General features: G+C 39.7%; 1 protein-coding gene across 1 annotated transcript; it reads left to right on the forward strand.

Annotated features, from left to right (window-relative positions):
* Positions 1 to 2,744: 2,744 nt before the first annotated feature.
* Positions 2,745 to 24,768, forward strand: clcnk (chloride voltage-gated channel K). The gene is given in 20 exon segments (XM_085146380.1): positions 2,745 to 3,296; positions 3,299 to 3,409; positions 5,675 to 5,806; positions 5,892 to 6,020; positions 7,563 to 7,702; positions 7,824 to 7,901; positions 10,734 to 10,809; positions 11,336 to 11,461; positions 13,442 to 13,526; positions 13,824 to 13,925; positions 14,140 to 14,224; positions 15,976 to 16,128; positions 16,597 to 16,666; positions 16,817 to 16,927; positions 17,215 to 17,431; positions 21,522 to 21,652; positions 22,031 to 22,101; positions 22,708 to 22,788; positions 24,329 to 24,415; positions 24,654 to 24,768. Coding segments are annotated over 20 exon segments (2,049 nt in total). The 5' UTR covers positions 2,745 to 3,271; the 3' UTR covers positions 24,693 to 24,768.
* The last annotated feature ends 442 nt before the right edge of the window (positions 24,769 to 25,210 follow it).

Raw genomic sequence — 25,210 nt, forward strand, 5'->3', positions numbered from 1 at the left:
ACATGCAAACTCAGAATCACGTACAAAAGACAACAGAAGTGTTCCAGAATGCTAGGCACAGTGTTGAGCTTTTGTTACCTAGTGGCTACACAAGCCAGGAAGTATCAACAACCGGATTTGGTGTGTGGTAGTAACAGGTAAATGAACTTTTTTTTAAAAATTATTTGAATAAATATGAGTGCTTGTCTATAAATACACAAACAATACACACATGCTTTCAATTGTGTAATTTAAGTGATCTGGGTAGGTCTGTTTTGGAAGTTCAGTTAACACTAGAAATGTGTTTTGGAGTTTGTACATGCTTTTTGGAGTTTGTATATGCTTTAGAGTTTGTACGTGCTTTGTCTCTAGGGGCCATATATAAACATATATAAATAAAACCACTTTTTTTACATTAGTAATTCCTTTTCTGCATAATTTTATATTATTGTTAAAGATAAATTAATTAAAGCAACAAAACAACCTGAAGAGCCGGTTCGGAGCCGAAAGAGCCGGCTCTTTTTAGTGAGCCAAGCCGAAAGAGACGGATCTCTAAAAAGAGCCGGAAATTCCATCACTAGTCATCTCCGCTACATACAGTCCAGTATATAGAGAGACGACGAGGCTCCAGTTACAGCAGTGCAAGTAAACAAACAATAAATATAAGAAGAGTAAGAAAATAAATATACACTTTAGGACTAGGGGTAAAGGGATCAATAATAATTTTAAATTTACAGTTTGATGATTTAAAGTCTCACACACAACCCGTCGAGGGGGGGGGGGGGGGGGGGGGGGCTGCTACTTCCAAATAGAGCACATTTCATTCATAATGTTGTAAATCCAAGCCCATTATGTATTCATGATTTGAATCCTGGGTTGTGTGAAATCCCGGAAATACACCTTAGGCAAAGTAAATCTGTGAACTAAAGTGTAGGTGTGTTAGATCATGTTGTGGTAATCCTTGGGTTGAGATGGGTGTTCATACTGGAGTGCAAAATTAAAACCAATGGAAGATGGACAAGAAAAGTTCAAAGCCATCATGTCTTCAGTTTAGAAAAAATAGAAAAAAAGTGGAGGAGAAACGAGTAAAAGATACAGGTAAGCAGATGTGTCATTGGATAATGGCAGGTCTTCCTGAAACAATCAGAATCAGAATACTTTATTAATCCCTAAGGAAATTATGTGGGTTACAGTTGCTCCAAGAAGAAATGGTAAAAATAGCAACAGTAACAGACTAAACTCCAAACAATACATTATGTTACAGATTTTAATATTAATTAGTCATTGTCAATTGTTGATTTGTCCTGTTCTCATTGTAATTATGATGGCTGTTTGGTAGCCGTTTGCATATGCATACTTTCTCTCTCTTCATATGTGTGTGTATGTGTACAACAGTTTTATGTTAATGTACAATCCTTAATATGTTTTGTGTGTGTGTGTGTGTGTGTGTGTGTGTGTGTGTGTGTGTGTGTGTGTGTGTGGGTGGGTGGGTGGGGCGCCAGAGGTAGTGTTCGCCCAGGGCGCCAAACAGGCTAGGACCGCCACTGTGGGTCAGAGTGAGTGTGGATAGACAAAACACAATGATCAAGCATGACATTCTCACTAACTAGTGACACCATGTCACCTGCGACACACACACACACACAGAACACGTATGATTTTGCTGGTTTCAGCTGCTGGTTGTTAATGTTGCAGACAGATCCCACTGTAACAGACTGCGGCTGTGCTTGAAGGTCATTACATGTTTTCATTCATTAACCTATTGTATTTCCATGAAAACATAGCTATGTAGGCAGAAGTCATTTGTCGAGATTGCTGTAAGTAAAACATTTTCAACCTCAGTTTATCACAGAGAAGCAGCTCTCCTCAGCCTCACAAAGAAAATAAACTGAGGTCATTTAATTTGTGACTTTACTCTCAAATAAAGCTTTATCTATATTTGCAAGTGCATTCATTTTCAGCTTCAGGATTCAGAAACTGTAAGGAATAAATTGATTGGTTTATTCACTTATTTGACAGTGAGGAAAACTTCTCAAGTCGGCAGCAGTCATTGTTCACAAGAGTAAAGTAGCGTAGTCTCTCGGTCTGGTTCTCTAGGAACCTCAGTGTGCTGTTTCCATGGAAACAAGTTTCATACTGAGTAATTGTGTGTGTGTGTGTGTGAAAGAGAGAGAGAATGCATACTTTACTTCAGTTTTTTAAAACAAAACAGATGAAAGGATAAATTGGATGTATAACTGATAGCGATTAACTTAGGGCTGATTTAAAGTGTGGGGGGAGGGGGGGGGGGGCGCACACATGTGTATGTGTATTCCAGGACTGAACAATGATTACCTTGACCTTCAGCAACCTGTTGAAGCTAAACCTGCATTTCCTGCAAAGTTTGGGACATTAAGAGAATTCACAATGACAGTTTCGTGCAAAACGTTTTTTTTCTGGTTCTCAGGGCAATAAAAAAAAACAAACAAAAAAAAACCATGACCTTGCTTAGAAGAGTGATTATCTTTAAAGATAATCACTCTTCTAAGCAAGGTCATGTTTTTTTTTTTATTGCAATTCTTGCAGTTGTAAAGCTATTGCAGTAACAAAAGCTCAGATTAAAACTGATTTTCAACTGACCTACCTTCAAGTTTATATTTAAATGAATGCATTTCCATATAATATAATATAATATAATATAATATAATATAATATAATATAATATAATATAATATAATATTCTGTTTTTGTTCTTAAAAGTCGGACCATTAAGTTATTTGAAAAAGGAAAAAAAAGAAAATCATTCATTTTACAATTTTAAGTCCTCTATGACCTTGGAAAATAGACACTGAATATCTAATATATATAACAAATCGCAATTTTTAGTTTAACCAGTTAAATTTATCAGATTCTAATAGCTAAAGTTATCAGATAATTCATAAATTACACAGTGGAACATGTATTTTAAGTATATTTTGTTTTACCTAAAAGCTGAATATCATGCACATCCAGACAAATGAAGGGCACATACCCATGTTCCCCCAAAGAGTTAATATTAGCTACCCTTTCAGCCGTGACTACCCCATCACCTTAATGATAACACATTAACAGAGGTCAGTTGACAACCAGCTACCAGTTTGTATGTACTACACACAGACGTTTGTCTGTAACACATCATACTACTTCAATTGGGGCTTGAAGGTAAGTCTGCTTGTCTTACATGTAAGTATTTTATCTTCATTCAAGCAGATTATTTGTAATTGCATTAGTCACACTGCAATGCAAACACTTCAAGACAAAATGAAGAGCCCGGATGAGCCTCGAAGGAGTAAAGCAGATGGCGAGAACAACAATTGGGAGCAAGAAAATCAATCGGACACATCCAACAATAAGAGCCCGCTCATTTCGGATCCATGGAAACCATGCAGACGGCACCGTGCTGTTGTCAAAGGTCAGAGTGGTTGGAAAATCGTTATAATCTGATCAATACTGATGCAATCAATCTATCTGAGAGCAGCCGTGTGCAATCTTAATCAAGTATGTAGTTTTATGCTGGAACTCCAGTTTGGTTTGACCTCAATCTGAAAAGTCATACATTGATTAGAATCTTGAACTCAGTAACAGAGTTTATTGATAAGATATTATCACATCTTTTAAATATGTATTTTCTGCTCTAAGGACAGGGTGCAACACTGAAACCTAATTACTGATTTGATATCTCATTAATATTCAGTTCTCATACCTAAGTATAATCGGTTGCTGTTATATTTCATACTATACATCTGGTGATTTAACTTTCATATTATATTTTTATACTTCTGTTATTTCACTTATACTAAACTGTCATTTGATTTCATTGTTACTTGTGTATCCAACCACAGAGCTGCACACAATCCTTGTTTTTTAGATTCATGCAAGGCTTGGGTCAGGTCACTTAACTTGAAACAACAACTACAGAACCAGTCGTGCTAATACTGAAGTAAGTAAAAGTATTCTTTACTGCAGTAGAAGTACAAATACTAGTGCTAAAAATATTCCTGTTACCTTTACACGGATATATGTGGTAGAAACTTCCTCCAAAGAGCTACTTTATACTTTTGAGTACATTTCAGATCCTGTACTTTTTCACTTTTAATTGAGTAAAGAGGTTGAATCAGTACTTCAGCTTTTTCTGGAGTGTTTTTAGCACTAGTGTCTGTAGTTCTACTTAAGTACAGCATGTTTGAACATAGTGTTTGTTCTGATGGGTGCTTACTTCAATATTAGCTTATACGATTCTGTAGCTGTTGTTTCAAGTTAAGTCATCTGACTCAAGCCTTGCACAAATCTAAAAAATAAGGATTGTGCACAGCTCCATAGTTGAATACACAAGTGTGGGGGAAATCTGTCTGTCCCCTGTGCTCTGGAAGAGGCACCCTAGAACACGTCAGCAGCTGCCCGAAGGCCCGGGCGATGGTCGGTATCGTCGGCGTTCCTGCGATCCAGGGGCTTTGCAGGATGATCACTGCAATGTCCTCGGCTGGCTGGGTGTGGGTGGGGCAGCCAAAAAGAATGTCATCCAGGCTGTGAGAGAAGCAGCAGAGAAAGCCACAAGGTGGCTGTGGATTAAGAGGGCTGATCCGTTGGTAGCTACTGGTATGCAAGTCGGGGCCTGATCACCCCCGGCTGGCTCGCCTGAGCGAGGGTCTGTGATGTTGTGAGACCCAAAACAACTGATTACCCAGGATACAGCACTGAGGGAATGGGTTAAATGCAGAGAGGAATTTCCCCACGGGGATCAATAAAGTATACTTTATTATTATTATTAACCTCTTAAGCCCCAAGCCTACCTGATCTCCTGCCTTTTGCTGCCGCATCAGGGGTCGTTGGGGCTTAAAGCGCTATACAAATACAGGCCATTTACCATTTAAGAGGTTAACTCCAAGTGGACAAACAAAAGTAGAACAAAACAAGATGAAGAAAACAATCACTGGTTGCCCATAGAAGCCAGGATAAATTTTAAAATCTTACTTCTTACATACAAGTGTATCCATAAATCTGCTCCTTCATATTTGTTTGACCTGCTCCATATCACCACTGTTTCCCACCTTCTCAGATCATCATCTGCTATTCATTTTACTGTTCCGTCCTCACACTTTATTACTATGGGGGACAGAGCTTTCAGTCGCTCTGCTCGCTCGGCTTATTCACTTTAATGCTGATTTTATCTGTTGTCACGCTCTGTTTTGTAATTTTAACTTATTTTATGTATTTTATGACTACTGTTCCTTTTATTAATTGTGTTTTTTGTAAGGTGACCTTGGGTTTCTGAAAGGCGCCCTCAAATAAAATGTATTATTATTATTATTATTATTAAAAAAATATCCTTAGTTTCGGCCTATTTTTAATATGATCATTTTATGTTCAATACGTTGGGATGCTCATACGACTGTGAGCCAAGTGTTTGTATTTTCAGATTGTTTTGCACAATCTAATACAAAGGCAACAACTAGAAGGCTGGAATCAAACAATGCAAACTAACCTAAAAGATTCAAACCTACTCTGGAAACTGCTGAATCGAAACTGAACTGAATCCAATCTGATGAAAAATGTAAAAAACTTTAATGCTCCACAGCTTTCCAAGTAATTGTGAACTTTACCTTTTAACTTTACCACCTCTGTAACATCTCAGCACAACGCTGTTGCTCTGACATGCTAAACCTTTTTGTTTCCTTAGAGCTGCTGTTGAAGCTGAGGTGTTGTCTGGGAACAGTGTGTGGGATTGAATGGTATGGCTACGCTGCTCTGGGTATTTTGACTGCCATCCTCAGTTTCCTCATGGACCTCAGTGTAGCGAAGCTGCTGCGAGGTGGATACACACACACACACACACACACAAGCTAAGTAAGCAAAGCACACAAATAATCAGTGCTTCTCTCTCGTGTCTCTTGCAGCTCACCAGTGGCTTTATACGATGCTGGAAGGAAATGTTTTGCTGCAGTTTCTGTGCTGGACTCTTTACCCAGCATGCATTTGTGCCATTGCATCATCATTCTCCCACAACATCTGTCCTTTCTCCACAGGTCTGTTGAGCAACAAGCAGGAAACATGATTAGTTCAGGTGTTTTTTTCACAGGCTGTGCTGCTTTTCTCTGTATTCTGAGAGCATGGCATTGCAACCATCCAAGTCCACAGGTGAAGAAAGAGAGAATTAGTTTTTATTTTAGGTCTCAAATCTATCTTGGTTAGATTGTGGCTTGGGGGATAGTGACCACACACTACAAACAAAGCTCTAGCAGAAAACACCCCTTCCTTGAAACGTTCTTCAGTATGCAATTTAGTTCCGTGAGAACATTTTTAATCAACAAGCTTACCTAAAACAAAGGTGTCCATGTCAAAACTGAAAGAAAAAAGCAAAACTATTTGTGTCCAAAGATGATGTTTATAACTAAAAAGACTTGATTTTTCTTTACAACTCATATCATCAGCGCCTCATAATGTCTCTAGATTCAGACTCGAGTGTATTTATATTATTTATACTATTTATTTATACTTTTAATTCAACTTTAACATAAACATACAAAACAACAACACTAATGATATAGAGGTCTCAAACACTTGTTACATGGTTAAAAATCAATAGAAAGTGATTATTATTGTGAACAACAGGAACTACTACAGCACGAAAAACTCTCCATATATTTACATGCAAACCTGATTATTGTTGTAAGACAGACTTGGAAAAATTGTGAGCCCATGCATTAAAGCACCAGTTTTTTTTAGATGTGACAGCTAAGCAAACACTGAGTCTCTACCAAATGTGGATGTGTGTGAGCTAATGAGTATTGCAGTAGCAAGCTTTTGCCATTTATTCACTTACAAGTGATCATCACCGTGGAAGTTATGTAGTGTTTGGCTACAACATGGCATAATATTATAAAGGCTAATTATCCAAGATGATTTTGTGCGGCCCCACTGTAACATGAAAGGACATTAAACCTTTTTATCTTCATTATAGTCTTAGAAAAAAGATAAATGAGCACAAATGAATGTGAACATTCATTTTTCATCACCCACTTTTTCTCTTGGAAATGTCTTTCTGTCTATCTAAAATAAATGGTATTGAAAAATAGTCAAATGAGATATGAAGAAGTCAACTATTATATTAGCAGTCTCAGAAATCTTATATGAAGTATGAAGAATGTAGGATAAAGCATATCTAAGGGACTATGTGTTCTATCTGTCCACCGTTCGCAGTGCAGCTCTGTACTGTAGCCCACTGGCCCCTCTGGTCTCTTACTTGCAAACAAAGCAAACAAGGAGACATCTCAGCTGAACTATAAAAAAGGAGAAATTGGTTTGATTTATGCAACCAAAATCCCTCTGTGCAGATATAGCCTTTACAATCAAATACTGAAACACAGTTCATCTTCAGCTTGCCTGTTTTGTGTTGATTGTCTTTTTAAGTCCCAAAGAAATCCTTGCCTTGCCGTTCTCCTCTATTTAATTATTCAAAAATCATTCTTGCGTATTCACCTATAATAGTCTTTTTTCCCTTTGTGATTGCTTTTGTACCTCAAACTCAGTCAAAACAATCTTGTAATCCCAATTGTTTATCTTCTCAGGCTCAGGGATACCAGAGGTGAGAACCATGTTGGCGGGATTTGAAATGCCGCATTATTTGTCTCTCACTAATTTGTTTTCCAAGTTCTTGGGCCTTATCTGTACACTGGCAGCTGGCAGCACTGTTTTCCTGGGCAAAGTGGTAAGATGACTCAGCATGTCTTTTTGTTACTCAGAATACGCAGCAGTAATGTAATCATTTTGCTAATGGTGTGTTTTCTGATTTGTTGTGACGGTTCTGTATATTTACCTCGAAACATCAGGGTCCATTTGTGCATCTTTCCACCATGGTGGGAGGTTACCTGAGCAATCTCTGCACTCTCATACAACGTGATAAGAAGGTAAAGCACAGAGAAGTAACTAAAAAGGATGCTGTACATTAAAACAGTCTGTGTATGTTAGAAATAAAGCAAATTTTAATTCAACTTTTTTGATATTTAAGCCCAGAAACCTTTCAGTTAAAAAAAAAAGAAAAAAGCTTTGATAAACCCCTTATATTGCACATCAAGTACCAAACACCAGGCAAACAAAGCCAGAGATGATTTAGTGGCACAGCTGAAGCTCAGGTGTTAGAGTAGGTAATCTACCAATCACAAGGTCATTGGTTTAATCCCTGACCCCTCCAGTTCACCAATCCAAGTGTCTTTGCACAAAATACACAACTTTAACTTGTCTCCATACTATGGAACGCCAGGACTGCCATAATGAATTAATTAAATACACCATTAAATAATTAATTAAATGTGGCAATAATTCATTCATTCATTCATAATAATTCATTATGGCAGTCCTGGCGTTCCATACCAAAGCAGTACGTGTGCTTAGGCCTAAATAAATGTTTGATCGGGTGAATGACATAGTTGAGTGAGACAGAAAGTTGAGTGCTCAGCATGAGTGGAAAGGTGCTATATAAATCCATTTAGTGGCTAAAATGACAGAGATTTAGAAGTTAGTAAAAAACTAAAGGAGTGTGAACTAGGGCTACCACGATTAGTCGACTAGTCACGATTACGTCGACTATCAAAATCATCGACGACTGATTTAATAGTCGATGCGTCATTTGAAGCTTTGTAAGATCACAAAAGACGCAGGAATAAGTAGTAGGATTTAAGAGTGTAATAACGGACTGAAACAGAAGATGGCAGCACTGCATGTACAAGGATGCCAGCTGCCGTTAAACCCCGAAGAAGAAGAAGTAGCTCTGTCCCAGAATTCATAGCGCAGCCCAGCTCAGTTTCCAACAATGGCGGCAGCTAGTTAGTTTTAATATTACTCTTATTATTCTTTCTGGGTCACAAAATAAACGTTTAACATACTTTCAGGCGAGAATGTAGCTGTGTAAACCTCAGATATCTGCTCAGTTTATCAAAACACCACATATTTTCAAAAGCGCTCCGACGTTTTCGGAGACGTCTGTTACCCACTAGCTCGATAGCTAGCCTGGGGGCAAGGCTCACTAGAGCCCGTGAGAACACCGGACTCCTGGCAAATCGTTTTCAAACCCACCATGGTCTTTCGCTACTCAGGTTAAACATATATAAGTCACTTAGATAACTTAAAAATGTTATTGTTTGGCTTTTTTTTAGTATTTTATTTGTTCGGTTTGGCTGAGATCAAAGTTATAGTTTTTACACAGCTGAATAAACGTCAAGTAGACAAATGATTATCAGAAGTGTGAGATGCTCGAGAATATACTCCGGTGTCCCGTTATATTTTAGATAGCAAGGAGTTTATTAAACTTCACCGAAACAATCTGCAAATTTCATTAAAATTTAATAAACTATCATCTTGTCTTTATTTTTAATTAGCACATACCTTAAACACTTAAAGCTGTAAGCTAATGATAGTTATATAAGAGCAGATGCATGCTGGTGCAATAAGCTGTAGTTTTACGTCCAGTGGATGCATGATCTGATTAGTTGACTAATTGCAAAAATAATGTTGACTAGACGACTATCAAAATAATCATTTGTGGCAGCCCTAGTGTGAACACTGGATGTCATCATTTTGCTGTAAATAGGACCCCTAATCTGTTTGGACAAATAATTCTGACTCAGAATCTATTTGCCAATCTATCTTCATCTCTGTCTGCTTACAGAGCCATATCGCGCCATTGGCCAGAGGGGCCGATGGCGCGATATGGCAGCCTTGCTTCTGTCAGTCTGCCCCAGGGCAGCTGTGGCTACAACCATAGCTTGCCTCCACCAGTGTGTGAATGCGAGAGTGAATGAATAGTGGCATTGTAAAGCGCTTTGGGTGCCTTGAAAAGCGCTATATAAATCCAATCCATTATTATTATTATTATTATTATTACCTCATTGCAACACATTTAATCCTTGGGTTAAGATCAAAGCCTAACTGCTGTAACAGATACCTGATAATGAAAGTGCTGAAATAAGTGCTAAGTGAAATAAAAGTAAGTGATGCATAAATAAAATACTAGAACTTGTCTACAGTCTTCCTGGACAGTCTAGAAATATTAATCGCACAGCAGCCCATTATTTGTCAGATAATTCCATTAAAAATGCTCAAAAGGACGCAAATGTTTTTAAGAAGTCCAGATCAGTGCTCAGGTGAAGCCTTTCCAGAATGCTCTAGCTGTAAGTGGCCAGTGTCATCTTCCACCTCTCAGCCAAAGCTGCCATAAGCAAATAATGCAAACTCCAACCCTCATGCAGTTGTCCTAAATGAGAAAATTAGCGATAAAAACTAAAATTGCTTCTTGTTTCAGGTTGCAAACATTTTTGGTTTATACTTTAAATTTGGGCGTTTTAACATGATGGTCTATGGAGGACGACTCATTTTTGGAGCCAGCCACGAGTGGCCGTTTGAAGAACTGCAGCTTTTGACACATCAGAAAAAATGAATCACATCTAAGGACTGAAATAATTCCAGTAAAGACAGTAATCTTTACAGGAAACACAATAAGAGAACATAGGCTCTACATGCTTGTTAAGGCCTGAGTGATATCTAAATGTTAAGAGCTTTGCATTTGATTCTTCCACTGTTTGGAGGCCATGTTATTTGAATCATAGCAAGGGACCTCAGATGGGCTCAGACGGGGTGTGAAATGCTTCTCTGGAAAACAATAAATGAAATCCTGCTATGTTCTTTAAAGCATAAAGGTCTGAAAAAAGAGACAGCACACACACTACAGCATGTGTTTCTTGTAGGAAAAAGCAGCTGGACAAATGTTGGTTGTATCTGCCGGGGTCGGGGTAGCCAGCTGCTTCGGAGCTCCCATTGGCGGTGAGAAAGCCAGGTTGAGCTTTACAATCAATAACTTTTTATGTATCTGCTCACAGCAAATCTGTTTTTCGCACAGTTACTCAGGTAATGCTCTTTTCTGCCTTTGATTTCCCTTTTGCAAGCGTCACAAAGTTGCTGTTCTTTATCCTCCCTCAGCCCTTTTTGGTCCCCCATCGTGTTTGTATATGTTCCTCCCTCACCTCTTCCTCCTTTGATCACCTCTCCGCCTAATATTTTGATCTTCTTACTTGCATTTCTCTTTTGCATCCTTGCTGGAGGTTCTTTGCCAAAGGTTTGTGCTTGAAGGATAAGCTCAAAATGTCACAATTTACATAAAACAGCAGGGGGTCTATTAACACCTGAAATATACCCCTATTTCTGTTGGCACAGATGCAGACAACACTATTTATTACAGCCTTCCAAAGATTGTACTGTTTACAGTAGAAAGGGCTACTGCCGTCCCATGCAAAATGTCATCCGCACCTTCCTCTTATTCCTTTGTGTCTTTGCTCCTCTTCCCCTGCAGGTGTGTTGTTCTCTGTGGAGGTGATGAGCTCTCACTTCGCCCTGAGGCATTACTGCCCATGCTTCTTCTCAGCAGCCTGTGGGGCGTTGACCTTCCGACTTTTAGCAGTGTGGGGTGGAGATGGAGGTGATGGATGCACTAAACACCACTTGCTCCTTTAATAGTCTACAAGTAGAGGGTTTACTTTAGAGTCACAGAAAAAAAAGAGCCAAATAAAGCCTAGAAGAAGAAGAAATTCCCCCCAAATATGGAAAATTATTGTGTTGCAGTGGCCAAAAGAAGAAAGAAGAACACGGTTCACTCAATCAAAATCTAAATATTCTAAAATGAGAAGCTTAATATGAATGCACGCCTTGTTTTTCTGTATCAGTGCTTGGGGCAGTGGAACTGAAACAGATGTCAGAGAAAAATGATCAGCAGTACGTCGAGTAGGTGGTGCAGAGGGTCCAAATCTATTAATTATCCACAGCCTTCCACCAGACAGCATGTTGATTCAAACTGGATCCAAACACCAAATTCCTGCAGGAAAGGGTTAGGGTAATAAACTTGCTTTCCAGCAGCTAACAGCTCAATAATCAGGCCACAGTAACAGCTCCTCACAGCAACAAGTCCAAGATAATAAGATGATAATGACTGAAGAGCTGAGATTTTACTGAAGTCAGACTTACAAGGACACTGTGCTATTTCCTTTTTAAAAGCTGGACCACTTAACACCAACAACTGCGTAGGAAAATAATGACATTTTAAACATAAATGTCCTAGATTATACTGGGCCACCTACACGCTACACCTACATGAGCGCTCAGCTGTAGAAACACAGGACATGAAGCTCCAACTGCACAGTTTTTATGCTGATGTTAATGTCAGAGAAGATCTGGAAGTCTGCTGTTACTGAGTCAGCAGAGCGTTGGAGACTTTTTTTTACACTGTGTGACGCTGGTTTCCACTGTGCAATAGTACCATTGACAGCTGATCATGTCATGGTCCTGGGTTGCTGTCCCAATTTTTCTAAGTTAAGGACCTCTTAGTTTTGGTTATTTTAATACTTACCGTTTACAGTTGCTTTATGTTTTCCCTCGGTTTTCCTGGTTTTGTTTATATTTAAGTTATTGTTTCAGTTCATCCTGCCCGTCTCAATCGCTGTGTTTGGTGTTGCTCGTCTTGCCACTTCCTGTTTTATTTTGATAGATGTTTGTCCCCTGTGCCTTGCTAAAGGTTCTACTTCCCTTGTCATCCCTGATTTGTCCCCACTGCTTTTCCCACCCGTTTCCCTCTAGGTTCATGTCCTTTTATAGTTATTGTCTCAGTCACCCCTTGACCTTTGCCAGGTCGACCACAAAGTCTATCCACTCCCAGAGTTTTCTGTAAAATCATTCGTAGTGGCTCCTGGTTATTTGCATTGTCTAGCTTTACTTTCTGCTTTTTAAGCACGTTTTCCTTTTACATTGATCAGCATTCACTTCCACTTAAGCATCCAGCATCCACTTAAGAGGAGCATTGGAATTCAGTGAGCTCTGCAGAACGACCTGTTCTCTTACCAGTGTTTGTAAAAGCAGACTGCGTGGATAGGTGCTTGATTTTTCCGAGCCTGTGGTAAATGGACTGAAAACACCTGAATTCAAAGAAGAGACTGTGTGGCCTGTTGCTTTGTCTACATGACAGCAGCTCCTTTACTGCCTGCAGTGCACCAATAATCCACCAGTGGGCAGAAGATGTATGTCACTGCAGCTTTTTCAGAGGCCTGTTGATCATGTTGACGACATGGATCTCTCAGAAACCCATGTGCCAGACTGTCTGACATAAACAGACTCTCCATCTCTCTAATGGTATTTATCATGAAGATGTCTCATGTTGAAGTAAATCCTTAATTAAATGAAATATTTTCTTTTTTTAAATTCTGATTTTATTTCTTTCTGTTGTCAGTAATGTTGACAGCTATATAATAACTCGCCATGTCAAACATCAACTTTGGCAAAGTTAGTGGAAGCATTTAAGCTGGCAGACTGTAAAATCCAATACATTTTGAGTTCAGTAATGTGAGGGATTATTAACTCCTGAAAGGCTGTGGGGGAGATTGAAGTGATGCAATTTGTTTTATGTCCACAGAGACTCTCCAGGCCTTGTTCAGAACTAATTTCCCCGATGCTTTACCTTTCTACCCGCTGGAAATTCTGCTGTTTGCTTTCCTGGGGTAGGTTTATTTTGACAGTATCTGCATAATCAAACAGGTCCTCTTTTATTCTCTGTCTGACAGATAATCCCTGACTTCTGGCATTCGTATTCATATCAGTCACAATGAAAACCAGCTGTTTTTCCTGCTGTACCAATTAGCATTCCAATTTTTTTAGTCTCATCTCAACCATTTCCTCCTCCTCCTTCTCCTTCCCATGACTTCTCCAAGTCTAATGACTTCCGATAGTCTGTTGCTGCCTGGATTAAAATTAACCTCTCATCTCTCACTGTGGTTTGTGTCACTGTCTGAAAACAGGCTGCTGTGTGGGGCTGTGAGCTGCTGCTACCTCTTCTGCCACAGGTGGATCCTGCGTTTCACTAAAACAAACCCAGTTTTCGCCAAGATGCTGACGACAGAGTGAGAGCTCTTTGCAACCTGGAATTGTGCTTTAAAATCTGGTTGACAACTTATTTGCCTTTTTTCCAGATAGAAGCAAATATTTGTCAAGTAACACACTTTAAACCACTGAAAACATGGACTAGAGTAGATAGGAAAAATTTTCAAGTTATTTAGAAGTCGGACAGACAATTTTAAAAGCTAATGGAATGAACCAAATGGCTGTATTTTGCAGGAAGGCTCTGTACTCAGGCATGGTTGTCTTCTTCCTGGCATCACTGACGTTTCCCCATTTTGCTGGTCATTACATGGCTTCTAAGGTGGGCATCAGCAGCATTTGAAGACATAAACACTGCAGTGAGTCACGCTGTTGCTTTCGTCTGAATGTTCCTTCATTATAATGCACTTTATTCTGAGTCACTCCTGTGTATGCTGCCTTGCTCTCATCCTCCTATAAATTGTAACTATTAATCCACAATTATAGTCTGCAACAATTTCACCGCTCACTCCAACATTTGATCTGAGCCTGATCAGATTGTTTAACTCCATTACAAGCTCAAACACTTTGTTTGTGTTTGTCATTACTTTGCTCTTCCTTAGACATTATTACACTCACCACAGAGGCTTATTTCACTTTTATTTCTGTCAGGGTGTCAGCTCACAATATCTAATTCTATCTCAGTAACTCATAACTGAGATTTTTGGCACAAAGCTTCTTGAATAATTTCCCAGTTCTAACATAAAGAAGAAACTTTTCTTGTTTCCTAATTCCATTTAAAAAGTTCTGATTGACTCTGATTGCTGTTTTTTTTTTTTTCAAATCATAAAAATCCCATTAAGCTAGCAAAGACGCTAATCGATGCCGTTGTTGAATATCACCATCACATCATCATCAATATCAGCATAGAAATGCTCTTAGCAGAGGTATTGCATCTGAAAGTGATGGTCATGTGCACGTGGACACTGGCCTGTTTTGAATCAGTCTAAACCAACAGGTTTGTGCAATCTGCATACCATCAGCTACAGCTCATCCATGTCTCTGCAACAGGAAACATGTTTACCTCCACGTGAAGTGCCCAACAGGAAAATGCAGGAAAATCTTTCCAAAGTGTTTCCAATCGAGTAAAAAATAAATTTATAAATTAACAAATAGATTTAAAATAAATTTTATAAGAAGGCCTTCATCATTTGTTTGTATGCATCTGAAGCAGTTCTAAAAAAAATTATAGGGTACAAACAAATTCAGAAAACATTGATGAGCCATTGCTTAATTATTCCATGAAAAACTACCAGTTTAGGCAGCAGCCCTGGTTCAGCTCGAACATGAGGCCCTTTGTTTTTCCCCACTCTCTGCCACCTTCGCTGCCTGCTCTTCACTGTGCTATCTAATAAAGGTAAAAAAATTAATGTTAAAAAATATTGGTACACATGCAGATTTGTGTGCAAATTTTGGTATCCATCCAATACCAAATACAGGGCCAGAATTCCCGATATGAACACTGATATCGATACTTTTAACTTAATGGCAGCTTATGTAGGGAAAAGCAGCGTGTAATGAGTTATGAGATGAATCATCGTGAATTTGCATTTTCTGATTTTAACAGCCACTAAATCTGTGGCTGTAATTAGAGAAGACAACAAAACTCATACTTCAGCTTTTCGTGTATTTTGAAACTGGGGTTTTTAAGACCTGGAATGCAAATGTGCCTTTTTATAAAGTGCTTTGGGTCAGCTTTTGCTGTTTAAATGTGCTATAGTTTATAAGTAAAATCGACGTGACAGTCAACACGAAAAAGTTCAGATACTTTTCATAATGCCTGATTGAGTTATATTTTTTATTTCTTAAAAAATAATTTAACACAATTCCTACATGTTGAACTTAAAGGATAGAAACAAAGTATCAATCCGATACCAACACCGGCGTTACTGTTGATATCTGGATCAATCCGCCCAGCTCCAGTGCAAACGCACTCTTTGTAAATGAGGACCAATGTTAGCATCAGTCTTTGTTTTTTGTTTCATAATGGCACGTGTGAGGTAGTAATACTAATATCACTAATCTTTTAATCAGTACACCATGAAGGAGCTCCTCACTTCTTTCCTGGATAGCAGGCAGTGGACCTCACAATCCCACAACACCTCCGAGCAGCTGCAGCCTTTGTTGGAGTGGAGCTCATCAGGGACTTCTGTCTACTTCTCTTTGGTTTTCTTTCTGCTCATGAAGGTACAGCCAATGCAAAGGTCAATGAAATCATCTTTTTATCTGTCTAGGAATCCTAAGAAGGCTGCGACTCCTCTTGTTCCTCTCTGCTGGGTCACAGTGACCCATAATTGGAATACAGTAATTGACATTTTCACAATAGAATAGGCAAACTAAAGGCTGTTTAACCTTTGAGGATGAAATGTCTTGTGATGCTTAATAGCAACACTGCGGGTGGAAAGAATGGGATTTTGAACTTTAACAGCTATTAAAGTAATAGCCCAGTTACTGGTTTTAATCAGTCCCATTATGTGTCCACACATCTCTTCTTCTCATTTGTGTTTGAAGCAGACAGAACACCTTGGAAACGCACAAAAAAGAAAATGAGTTTAAAAGAAAATTTCTGCACTGAGAACAGTTTCTGATAGTCACTTTAGCATGAACCAATGTGACTCCTCTGGATACTCTGTGTCTTTGTCTGTTGTGTCTGAGATGTGGATGTTGGTCCTCGCCTGCACCCTGCCTCTGCCAGCTGGATACTTCATGCCAGTGTTCATCTATGGTGAGTGTTTCAACTTTAAATTTCGATATAACAAGTCTGTCTCACTGCATCCCCCATCTGCAGGAGTGAAAGCTGTCTTTTTCCTAACATGGCAAAAGCTACTAAGTAAGAAACCCTTTCCTATTGGTCGTTTTGGTTTCTATTTTCCAGGGGCAGCTATTGGCCGTTTGATTGGGGAAGGAGCCGCTTATTTGTCTTCCACTGGAGTGACTCCAGGCCAGCAGTGGGCTTCTGTAAACCCAGGAGGCTACGCACTTGCTGGTAGAAAAACCTGACCAGCAGTAGTTTGGTGCTAATATTTTACACTCGCATTGACTTTTGCCTGAATGTCTGAAAGGGACAATTTTGCCTGCATTAATCAGTTTACTTCAAATTTTGCTTAACATTTTCCTAGAGCTACAATTTGAATCCAGTTTTAGCTAATAAGTTAATTTCTATCATCATCATGCTTTTCAACTTTTCAAGTTTTTAAGTAAATTTGCTGAAATGTGGCATTAAATTTAACAAATTAACAATTCAAAGTGCATCATATGGTTTGTCTGCTTTAGGTGCAGCGGCCTTCTCTGGCGCTGTCACACACACTTTGTCCCCAGTTCTTGTGGCTATAGAGTTGACTGGTCAGTTCACTCATGCTGTACCCATCCTCCTGGCGACTCTGCTGGCCAATGCCCTGTCACGCTCTGGCCAACGCCCATCTTTCTATGATGCCTTGTCCATCAGCAAGAGGCTCCCACACCTTCCCTCTCTGAAGAAGGCAAGTCCTCAGTAAGTAAACACAAAAGGCCGTCTGACAATCTGTAGTAAACCTCTGACTTTGGTGCTGATTGTGGGTTTTTTGCATCTAGCTGAGCAGTGTGTGTAATAACATTATATTAGTAAGAAAGTCATATTAATGTATAAGGCATGGAAATGTACACTATTACTGGTCAAAGGAGCTTGCAAAGAAAAGCGTCTGGACTTCTTTAAGTTACTTGAAGACGTTTCACCTCTCATCCGAGAAGCTTCTTCAGTTCTAAGGTCAAATGGTGGAGAGTCCCAGATATAAACCTAGTGGGAGTGTCCCTCCACAGAGGGACAAAAGGACCCCCTGATGATCCTCTAATCGCCTGAGCCATCTGGGACTGGGACTCTCCTGGGACTCTCCACCATTTGACCTTAGAACTGAAGAAGCTTCTCAGATGAGAGGTGAAACGTCTTCAAGTAACTTAAAGAAGTCCAGACGCTTTTCTTTGCAAGCTCCTATGACTACGATGACCTGGATGACTGAGAACCTTCACAGACATACACTTTTACTGAATTCTAGCCAGAAATGGGGAAATGTGTGAAAATGTGAAAAAAGCTGAATACAAAGTTTATATTAATAAAATATAAAGTTTGTTTTAGTTAAGTTTAGGTTTTCTCATTGCTGTTCAAAGCTTGTTTTTCAAACAGTGTTTCACAGTGAAATATTTCATCAGTTGATGTTTGGATCCTCAGACTCGGAAGTTATGCCGAGTATCAAAAGTTTCAACAAAACTTCAGTCCATGACTGAAACTATAAAACTATAAGGAAGCCAACCAAAGTGTAAATAAACATACAACTAACACTTTTATGTATGGCTGTATATAAACTGCTTAAAAAATTCTGGGAAGACTTTTTAATCAGAGTACAGCATCAAGTTAGTTGAACGTCTGGGATATTGATCGGGTCAGGTTGTTCATCAGTTTTAGCTGCTTTGGTGTTATTGAGTTCCAGGAGACAGGCAGTTACTCTAGGAGAGCTGACAGGACCGTAGAAGGTCCTTAAACCATTAGCAGGACTGATGTCTGCTCCTTTGACAGAACAGGATGATCACTGCCATAGAATACCAGAATTGGCAGGTCCACCACTGGCATCCTGTGCTTTTCACAGATCACAGCAGGTTCACCCTGAGCACACGTGAAAGGATCTGGAGAAGCCGTGGAGAAAATTATGCTGCCATTAACCTCATTCGGCATGACCGGATTGGTGGTAAATCAGTGATCGTCTGGGGAATCATGTTCATGGAGGGATGCTCAAACCTCTACAGTACAGGCAATCCGGACTGCACCAGATCTGGGAGAAGATCCCCCAGGACACCAGACATTGTCTTATTAGGAGCACACGCCAACATTGTCGGGCTTGCATACAAGCATGTGGGGGTCATATAAACTACTGAGTCCCATTTTTAGTTTCTGCAATGAAGTTTGTGCAAAATGGGCCAGCCTGCTGCAACATTTTTGCACTTTGATTTTAGGTATGTCTTTTAATTCAGTCCCCAGTAGGTTGTATTTTAATTTCCTTACTTTCATTCCAAGCACATTATCCAGTCCATATCAGTGCATCCAGCACGACTTTTTGATGTGTTTTGAAAGAGTTCCTTTAATTTTTCACAGCAGTATACAAACACGCATATGCATATATTCACACGCACTCTACTTCCATTGTTGAAAGAATGCCAGATCACTACAGAAACCCACTCTCCTGCTACTCCTTTGCCCCAATGAATCACCGCTCTGTCTAACCAATCAAAATCTCCAAAAGTTGATTCTGTTCATCTGGACGTAGCGTTTTGTGGGAGAAACGTTTCGTCACTCATCCAAGTGAGGTCATCAGGTTTCCCCAAATCTTATAAACAGTAAATTTGCATAATGACTGAAACCAGCCCACTGAAGGAACAATGGGCTGGGAGGTCAGTTCCTTAATCTTAATTATGCAAATTCTCATGACCATTGATCAACACCCACTGATCAAAGACCACTGATCAATGGCCATGAGTACCATTCACAGAGAGTTGGGGAATGGCTGCAATCACAGCATTGTAAGATGGCGAAAGATGTACCCTTAGGCCCCCTCCTCGATTCAGAGATGGTCTTTCCCTTTTCATGTAAATGGCCTCCTTGACTCCGCGCTCAAACCAGCGTTCCTCCCTGTCCACGATGTGTACATCCTCATCATTGAAAGAGTGTCCACTGACCTGTAGGTGTAAATAGACTGCAGAGTCCTGGCCTGACGTGGTAGCTCTTCTGTGTTGTGCCATCCGCTTCACCAGAGGTTGTTTGGTTTCCCCGATGTATAAATCCTGGCAATCCTCCTTCTTGATGTGCTGTTCTTCTGTCTCCTTGGCCGCTGTGTCAGTGGGGATGGTGTTCGCTCTGTGTTGTAGCATCCTGGTGGCACCCAGTTTGTGCTCCAGTGGATGATGAGAGTCAAACCTTAAATACTGATTCCGTATGTGCAGGTTTACGGTACACGTCAGCTTAGATGTCCCCCATTACTGATGGAAATCTCGCAGTCTAAGAGGGCTAACCTGCCACTTTTCATATCCTCCCTGGTGAATTTGATGTGTCGGTCCACCGAGTTAATGTGATCCGTGAATTGTGGTACGTCCTAAGATTTGATTTTCACCCAGGTGTCAACCACATATCTGAACCAATGGCTTGGTGGTGTTCCAGGGTAGGATAGCAAAGCCCTCTTTTCCACTTCTTCCATGTACAAATTGGCCACGATGGGTAAAACTGGGGAGCCCACGGCACACCCATGTTTCTGCCTGTAGAACTGACCCTTGTATGTGAAGTAGGTGGAATGAAGACACAGTTCCAAAAGCAAACACACTTGGTCGATGCTGAGAGTGGTCCTGTTGCTGAGGTTGGGGTCATCCTGTAATTTCTTACGGACTACCTCCAACGCTTCCATGACTGGGATGCAAGTGAAGAGAGATGTAACGTCGTACGAGACCATGGTTTCATCTGCCTCAATAATGACATCTCTCACCCACTCAACAAAATCCAGGGTGTTCTGGATGTTTATAAGATTGGGGAAACCTGGAGTCAGCTGAGACTGAAGAAGTCACTTGGATGAGTGACGAAACGTTTCTCCCACAAAACGCTACGTCCAGATGAACAGAATCGACTTTTGGAGATTTACTTTCCTGGATGATTGAGAATGCATCAAGACGTTTTCACCAATCAACAATCAACAAACCTGTCTCCCCTACATTCCGATTCCCAGGAGCACAGGCGACCATCAGAATAAAAACACTCACAACAATGAATTTAATCTTTTAACCAAGTCAGCCACAAAAAACACAACAGAAACTCATCATGAAAACCCACACTGACAATATCTGGAAACTGGGCACAGAGGCTATGAATGTAAGTAATCATATATCTGCTTTGAACTGTAATTAGAATGAAAATCCAAATGAACTCAGTTTTAACAGAGATTTATGTGTCTATACTTGGATCATCATCTGTTTGCCACCCACACAGGATTTCAGCCCTTAATGCTTTCTCATGCTTAATGCTGTCACACTTTCAGATATATTTTATTTATAACCTATAGCAGGTTTAAACAGCAGAAGTTGACACAAAGTGCCAGAAACCCAGTTTCAAAATAAATAAAGGCTGAAAAGTGTATTTTGTCGTGTTAACTAATTATTCAGTAACAGCAATACTGACCCTGTATTTATTTGGTATCAGATCGATACCGAAATCGACGGTATCACACAGGACTAACAGATATCATGACACCACTTTGGTAAGTTCAGACAACGCATGGATCAGCCTATGTCTGCCAGATGAAGTGTTGTTGGAATAACAAAAGGTCTTCTACATCACTGCCCTGACAGCAGCAGCTGTACTGTCTGACTTCCAACCAGCTCTTATACAACATGCATCCTGAGTATGAGGGGTGGAAGTGATCCAAAAGCATCAGTAAAAGCAGAGCATTGCAGTTCTCCTTTATGCATTCCTGTTTATCATTAGGCAGCCGCTATTATGTAATTTCAGAACTGATCATTTAATTTAAGCACTGCTGCTTTTCCTCCAGGTGTGACACGATTCATCTCTCTTGCAGGCTTCCATCCACACCAGTCGGACAGGTTGCGGTGAAATCGGTGCTGCTTCAGAAAGCAGCTGGGCCAGTGGAGGCTGAGCAAGCTGTCAGAACCAGCACTGAAATGCAAATCCCTGTGGTAGACTCCTACGGTGAGCGGACAAATGTATTTGATCATAATTCACTCCAATAGTCTGCCTATATTATCTCTTCTTCATTTTATTGCTTTTAAATTTTACATACATGCTGGTCTAAAGCGCACGCACAGGTATGACATCACAAAGATCAACTGAAAGTAAAATAAAATGATGAACAATTGCAGTTCAGCTTCATAAAAGTGCTTCCCCGAGAAGGTGACAATTATGAGAAAATAGTCAATTGGGCAGCTGAGCCTTTCGACAGCAATTGCACGGATGAATTTTTGTGTTTGGAACAGATGACTCAAAGCCACTAGAGAGCTGCGCGCACTTTAAACTGCAGCACCGACTGTGGCAAAGAAAATTGATTTTCTCTCTTCTGTTCTGTTGAAGAGTCGCAGATTTTGCTGGGGTTTGTCCTGCGATCAGAGCTGCTGACGTTCCTGCGTCGCTGGAAGACTGAGGTGAAAAGGCTGAATGGATACAGAGAGTTCACTGAGGTTTTTTTTTTAAAAGCAGCCATTTAAAAAGCAGAGCGTGTCCGTGCAATCCATTTGACATTGACTGAATGTGAAACAGCTGAAAAAAAAGATGATTGAAGTAGGATGTGCTGGCAGGACTGCGAGCTGATGGAAGAGCTCATTTCATGACAACTTGCATCCACTTTAAAGGATTTTCCATTCACAGAAAAATACTTCTTTTTTTTTTTGAAGGATTACAATAAACTGTTAAAAGTAGGAAATCAGTTTTTCAAGAAAATGGAACCTACTGGTATTAATTCCAGGTCATGCTTAGCTGTGAAACTCCAAAACAATGTCTGCCCAAAATGTTGACTGTATTGTACTTACAAAATTACATTTAAATTTTCTAGTTTCTAGTGTTGTTATGCAAGTACAACATAAAACCAATCAAGGCATTTACTTGATTTACTTGAGTTTATACCATGAATATTTTCCTTAACCAATTATAATTTGAATAAATAAACATTTGATTTTGTATATTTCAGTTGCATTTTACTCCAAATTACTGATTCATGTTTATGAGCAATAGAAAACCGTGTGTGTGTGCAGAGTCCGGAGAAACATCTGGATGAAGGATGCTGCATTTACCAAACCTCCATCGTGATATCACCTCACAACACTGTTCATGAGGTAGGTGCCCTTTGTTAAATGGAACTGGCAGCGTTACCAGTCACTGATTTAAAGCAACAGTTGGCCCAACAATTGCATGAAATCCTGTTTATCACTTTCTGAGAACTGGAGGATGATGCACACTTTCCAAAGCACAAACCGGGAGGCAGTTAGCAGAGCATAGCATAATTAGTCGGAAACAGCTAATAACTAATGAGCTGTTTCATTCACTGTTTTATTCCATTTATGCACAGACTGAAATTGAAAATAAAAGCAACTGGAGCTAGCTTAGTTTTTAAATATTTAGATATGAGTAAAACACTGATGCAGTCTGTCTCTGAAAATGGACCTACCTGGTCTCACATCTCCTGCTTCTCTTAAGTAATGAGCAAATTTTCTGAATGGATAAACTGAACTGTGTTAACTCTTTATCCGTGTCTATCTGATCCTCTCCACTAACTCTTAGAGTGCCTCAACCATCTGCCACACTCTTCATCTCTCTCCACCTGTTCTCTCTGCTGCTGTTCTCATAAAAAGAATGCAGTCAGAATGCCAGAAAATCTCACTTTTTTGATGATTAGATCACAAATATAAATACAACAAACCTTTTTTTAATGCACAACACTTTTATTCAAGCACGGAGCAAAACTCATGAGATCATGAATCTCTTTTGTGAGGTTTGTCTCTGGCAGGTGAACGGAACATAGGGTTTATCTTGCTGGGTTGCAAAAGCATCCTCTTCCCTTCCTCACAAAACCTTAAGTTGTAGCAGAGGCTGTGGCACGTGTGCTTCACTGACTCATCAGCTGCTAAAGCAACAGGAGACTACAGTTCCTCCACCTTCTGGCGTTGCCTGCTCCTTGTTGCTGTCACCATCTTTTTTCCTGCAAAATATTTTTATACCCACAGCATACCAACCAATCAAACAACCAGCAACCAAGTGCCAACAGTTAGAAGCCCTGTTAACTGGTGCTCTCTCTCTCTCCCTCTCTCGCTGCACACTCAAACAGAAAGCTTTGTAGCCAATTAGAGTGAAGTAGATTTTTGAATTGCACACAGCGAACCCAAATCCCTGTGTTTCTGATCAACAATATGCAATTATTTTGGAGGACTTGCTAGACTTTTTTTTTTTTATTATAAATAAGCAGGTAGCTGTTCTCAGAAATAATAACCTCCACTACACTGCTTAACAAATGATAGTGGACAGATACTGTTGGATTACATTACCCTGCCACATAAAGAGCAGGATATTTCTCTTGTAAGTTGGAAGAGACAAAAAATGAGGCCAAATGAGAGCAAATTAAAATTAGATTCAACAGATGGCTGAAAAACACTCTAAACACTCAGTTACTTAAATATGTGAAGATAAAGACAGTCTGATCTACAGGGCATATAATTAAAAAAAAAGTCTTCTTTGCAACGTGTCTGACAAAACAGCGGGAAAGAAACAAAACAGCGACAACAACAAAAACCATGCAGTTTCCAGGACGTCAGATGAATATTTATGATCTCATCTGAGAAATTGCTTTCATTAACCCTTTTTTCCTCTGCGTGTTCTCAGGCCCACAGCATACTGAGTTTACTCGAATCCCAAACCTTGTTTGTTGCAGACGAAGGAAAGCTGGTCGGGCTTATCACGTGGCCAGAGGTAGGGAGTGTTTTTGTGTACTTTCACCCATGCACAGATGTTACCTTCAACATGCACGTTTTTGTCACATTCCCATGTTCCTCAAATGAGCTTTACTTTGTGCAAACGAGACCACGTCCTTGTATGGATTTGTTAAAATTATGCAGGGCGCTGGGAGAAAATAGCTACTTATGGATTCAAAGCAGTCTCATTTGTTCCTTACCTCCATCTCTTCCTCCTTCTCCCTTTTCTCCTCCAGATGAAGAGGATCTTAGAGGACTTGGCCAAAGAAATCTGAGCGACATCACAGCGACATCATCACGACAGCACATCCTATCAAAATGTATTTTAAATAAACATGTATCCGTCTCTGCCTGATTAGCTCAACGTGTTTAATAATGATGTAATTGCTCTAACAATATTTGTACACCAAACTATACTGTTATCACCTGCAAACTCTTGTGAAAAACACTTATCAGAGCCTATTATCTTTCATTTTTATTTTTGTAATTAGAAGGATCTCGTCCATTAAGCAGATAGCACACAGTCTCATTTACTGTTTTGCACTTTGTCTCACAGTAAAATTGTAAGCACAAAGAAGATTAACCAGTGCTAATAAGAAGAAAAACAGTTTTAAAATGTATACAAGTAATAACAGTCAGTCTCTGTTCAGTATATATTAGGTCCTGTGGGGCGCAACTGAAAGTTATGTGACCATGCATCTTAAATAATAACCCAGGGGCAGCCATGTTTTTTTTTTTGTTTTTTTTTAAATTTAAAATTATAGCTGCTATGTGTTGAATGTAACAGTTTGTG

Source organism: Neolamprologus multifasciatus, chromosome 20, assembly GCF_963576455.1.
Source record: "Neolamprologus multifasciatus chromosome 20, fNeoMul1.2, whole genome shotgun sequence".
NCBI lineage: Eukaryota > Metazoa > Chordata > Actinopteri > Cichliformes > Cichlidae > Neolamprologus > Neolamprologus multifasciatus.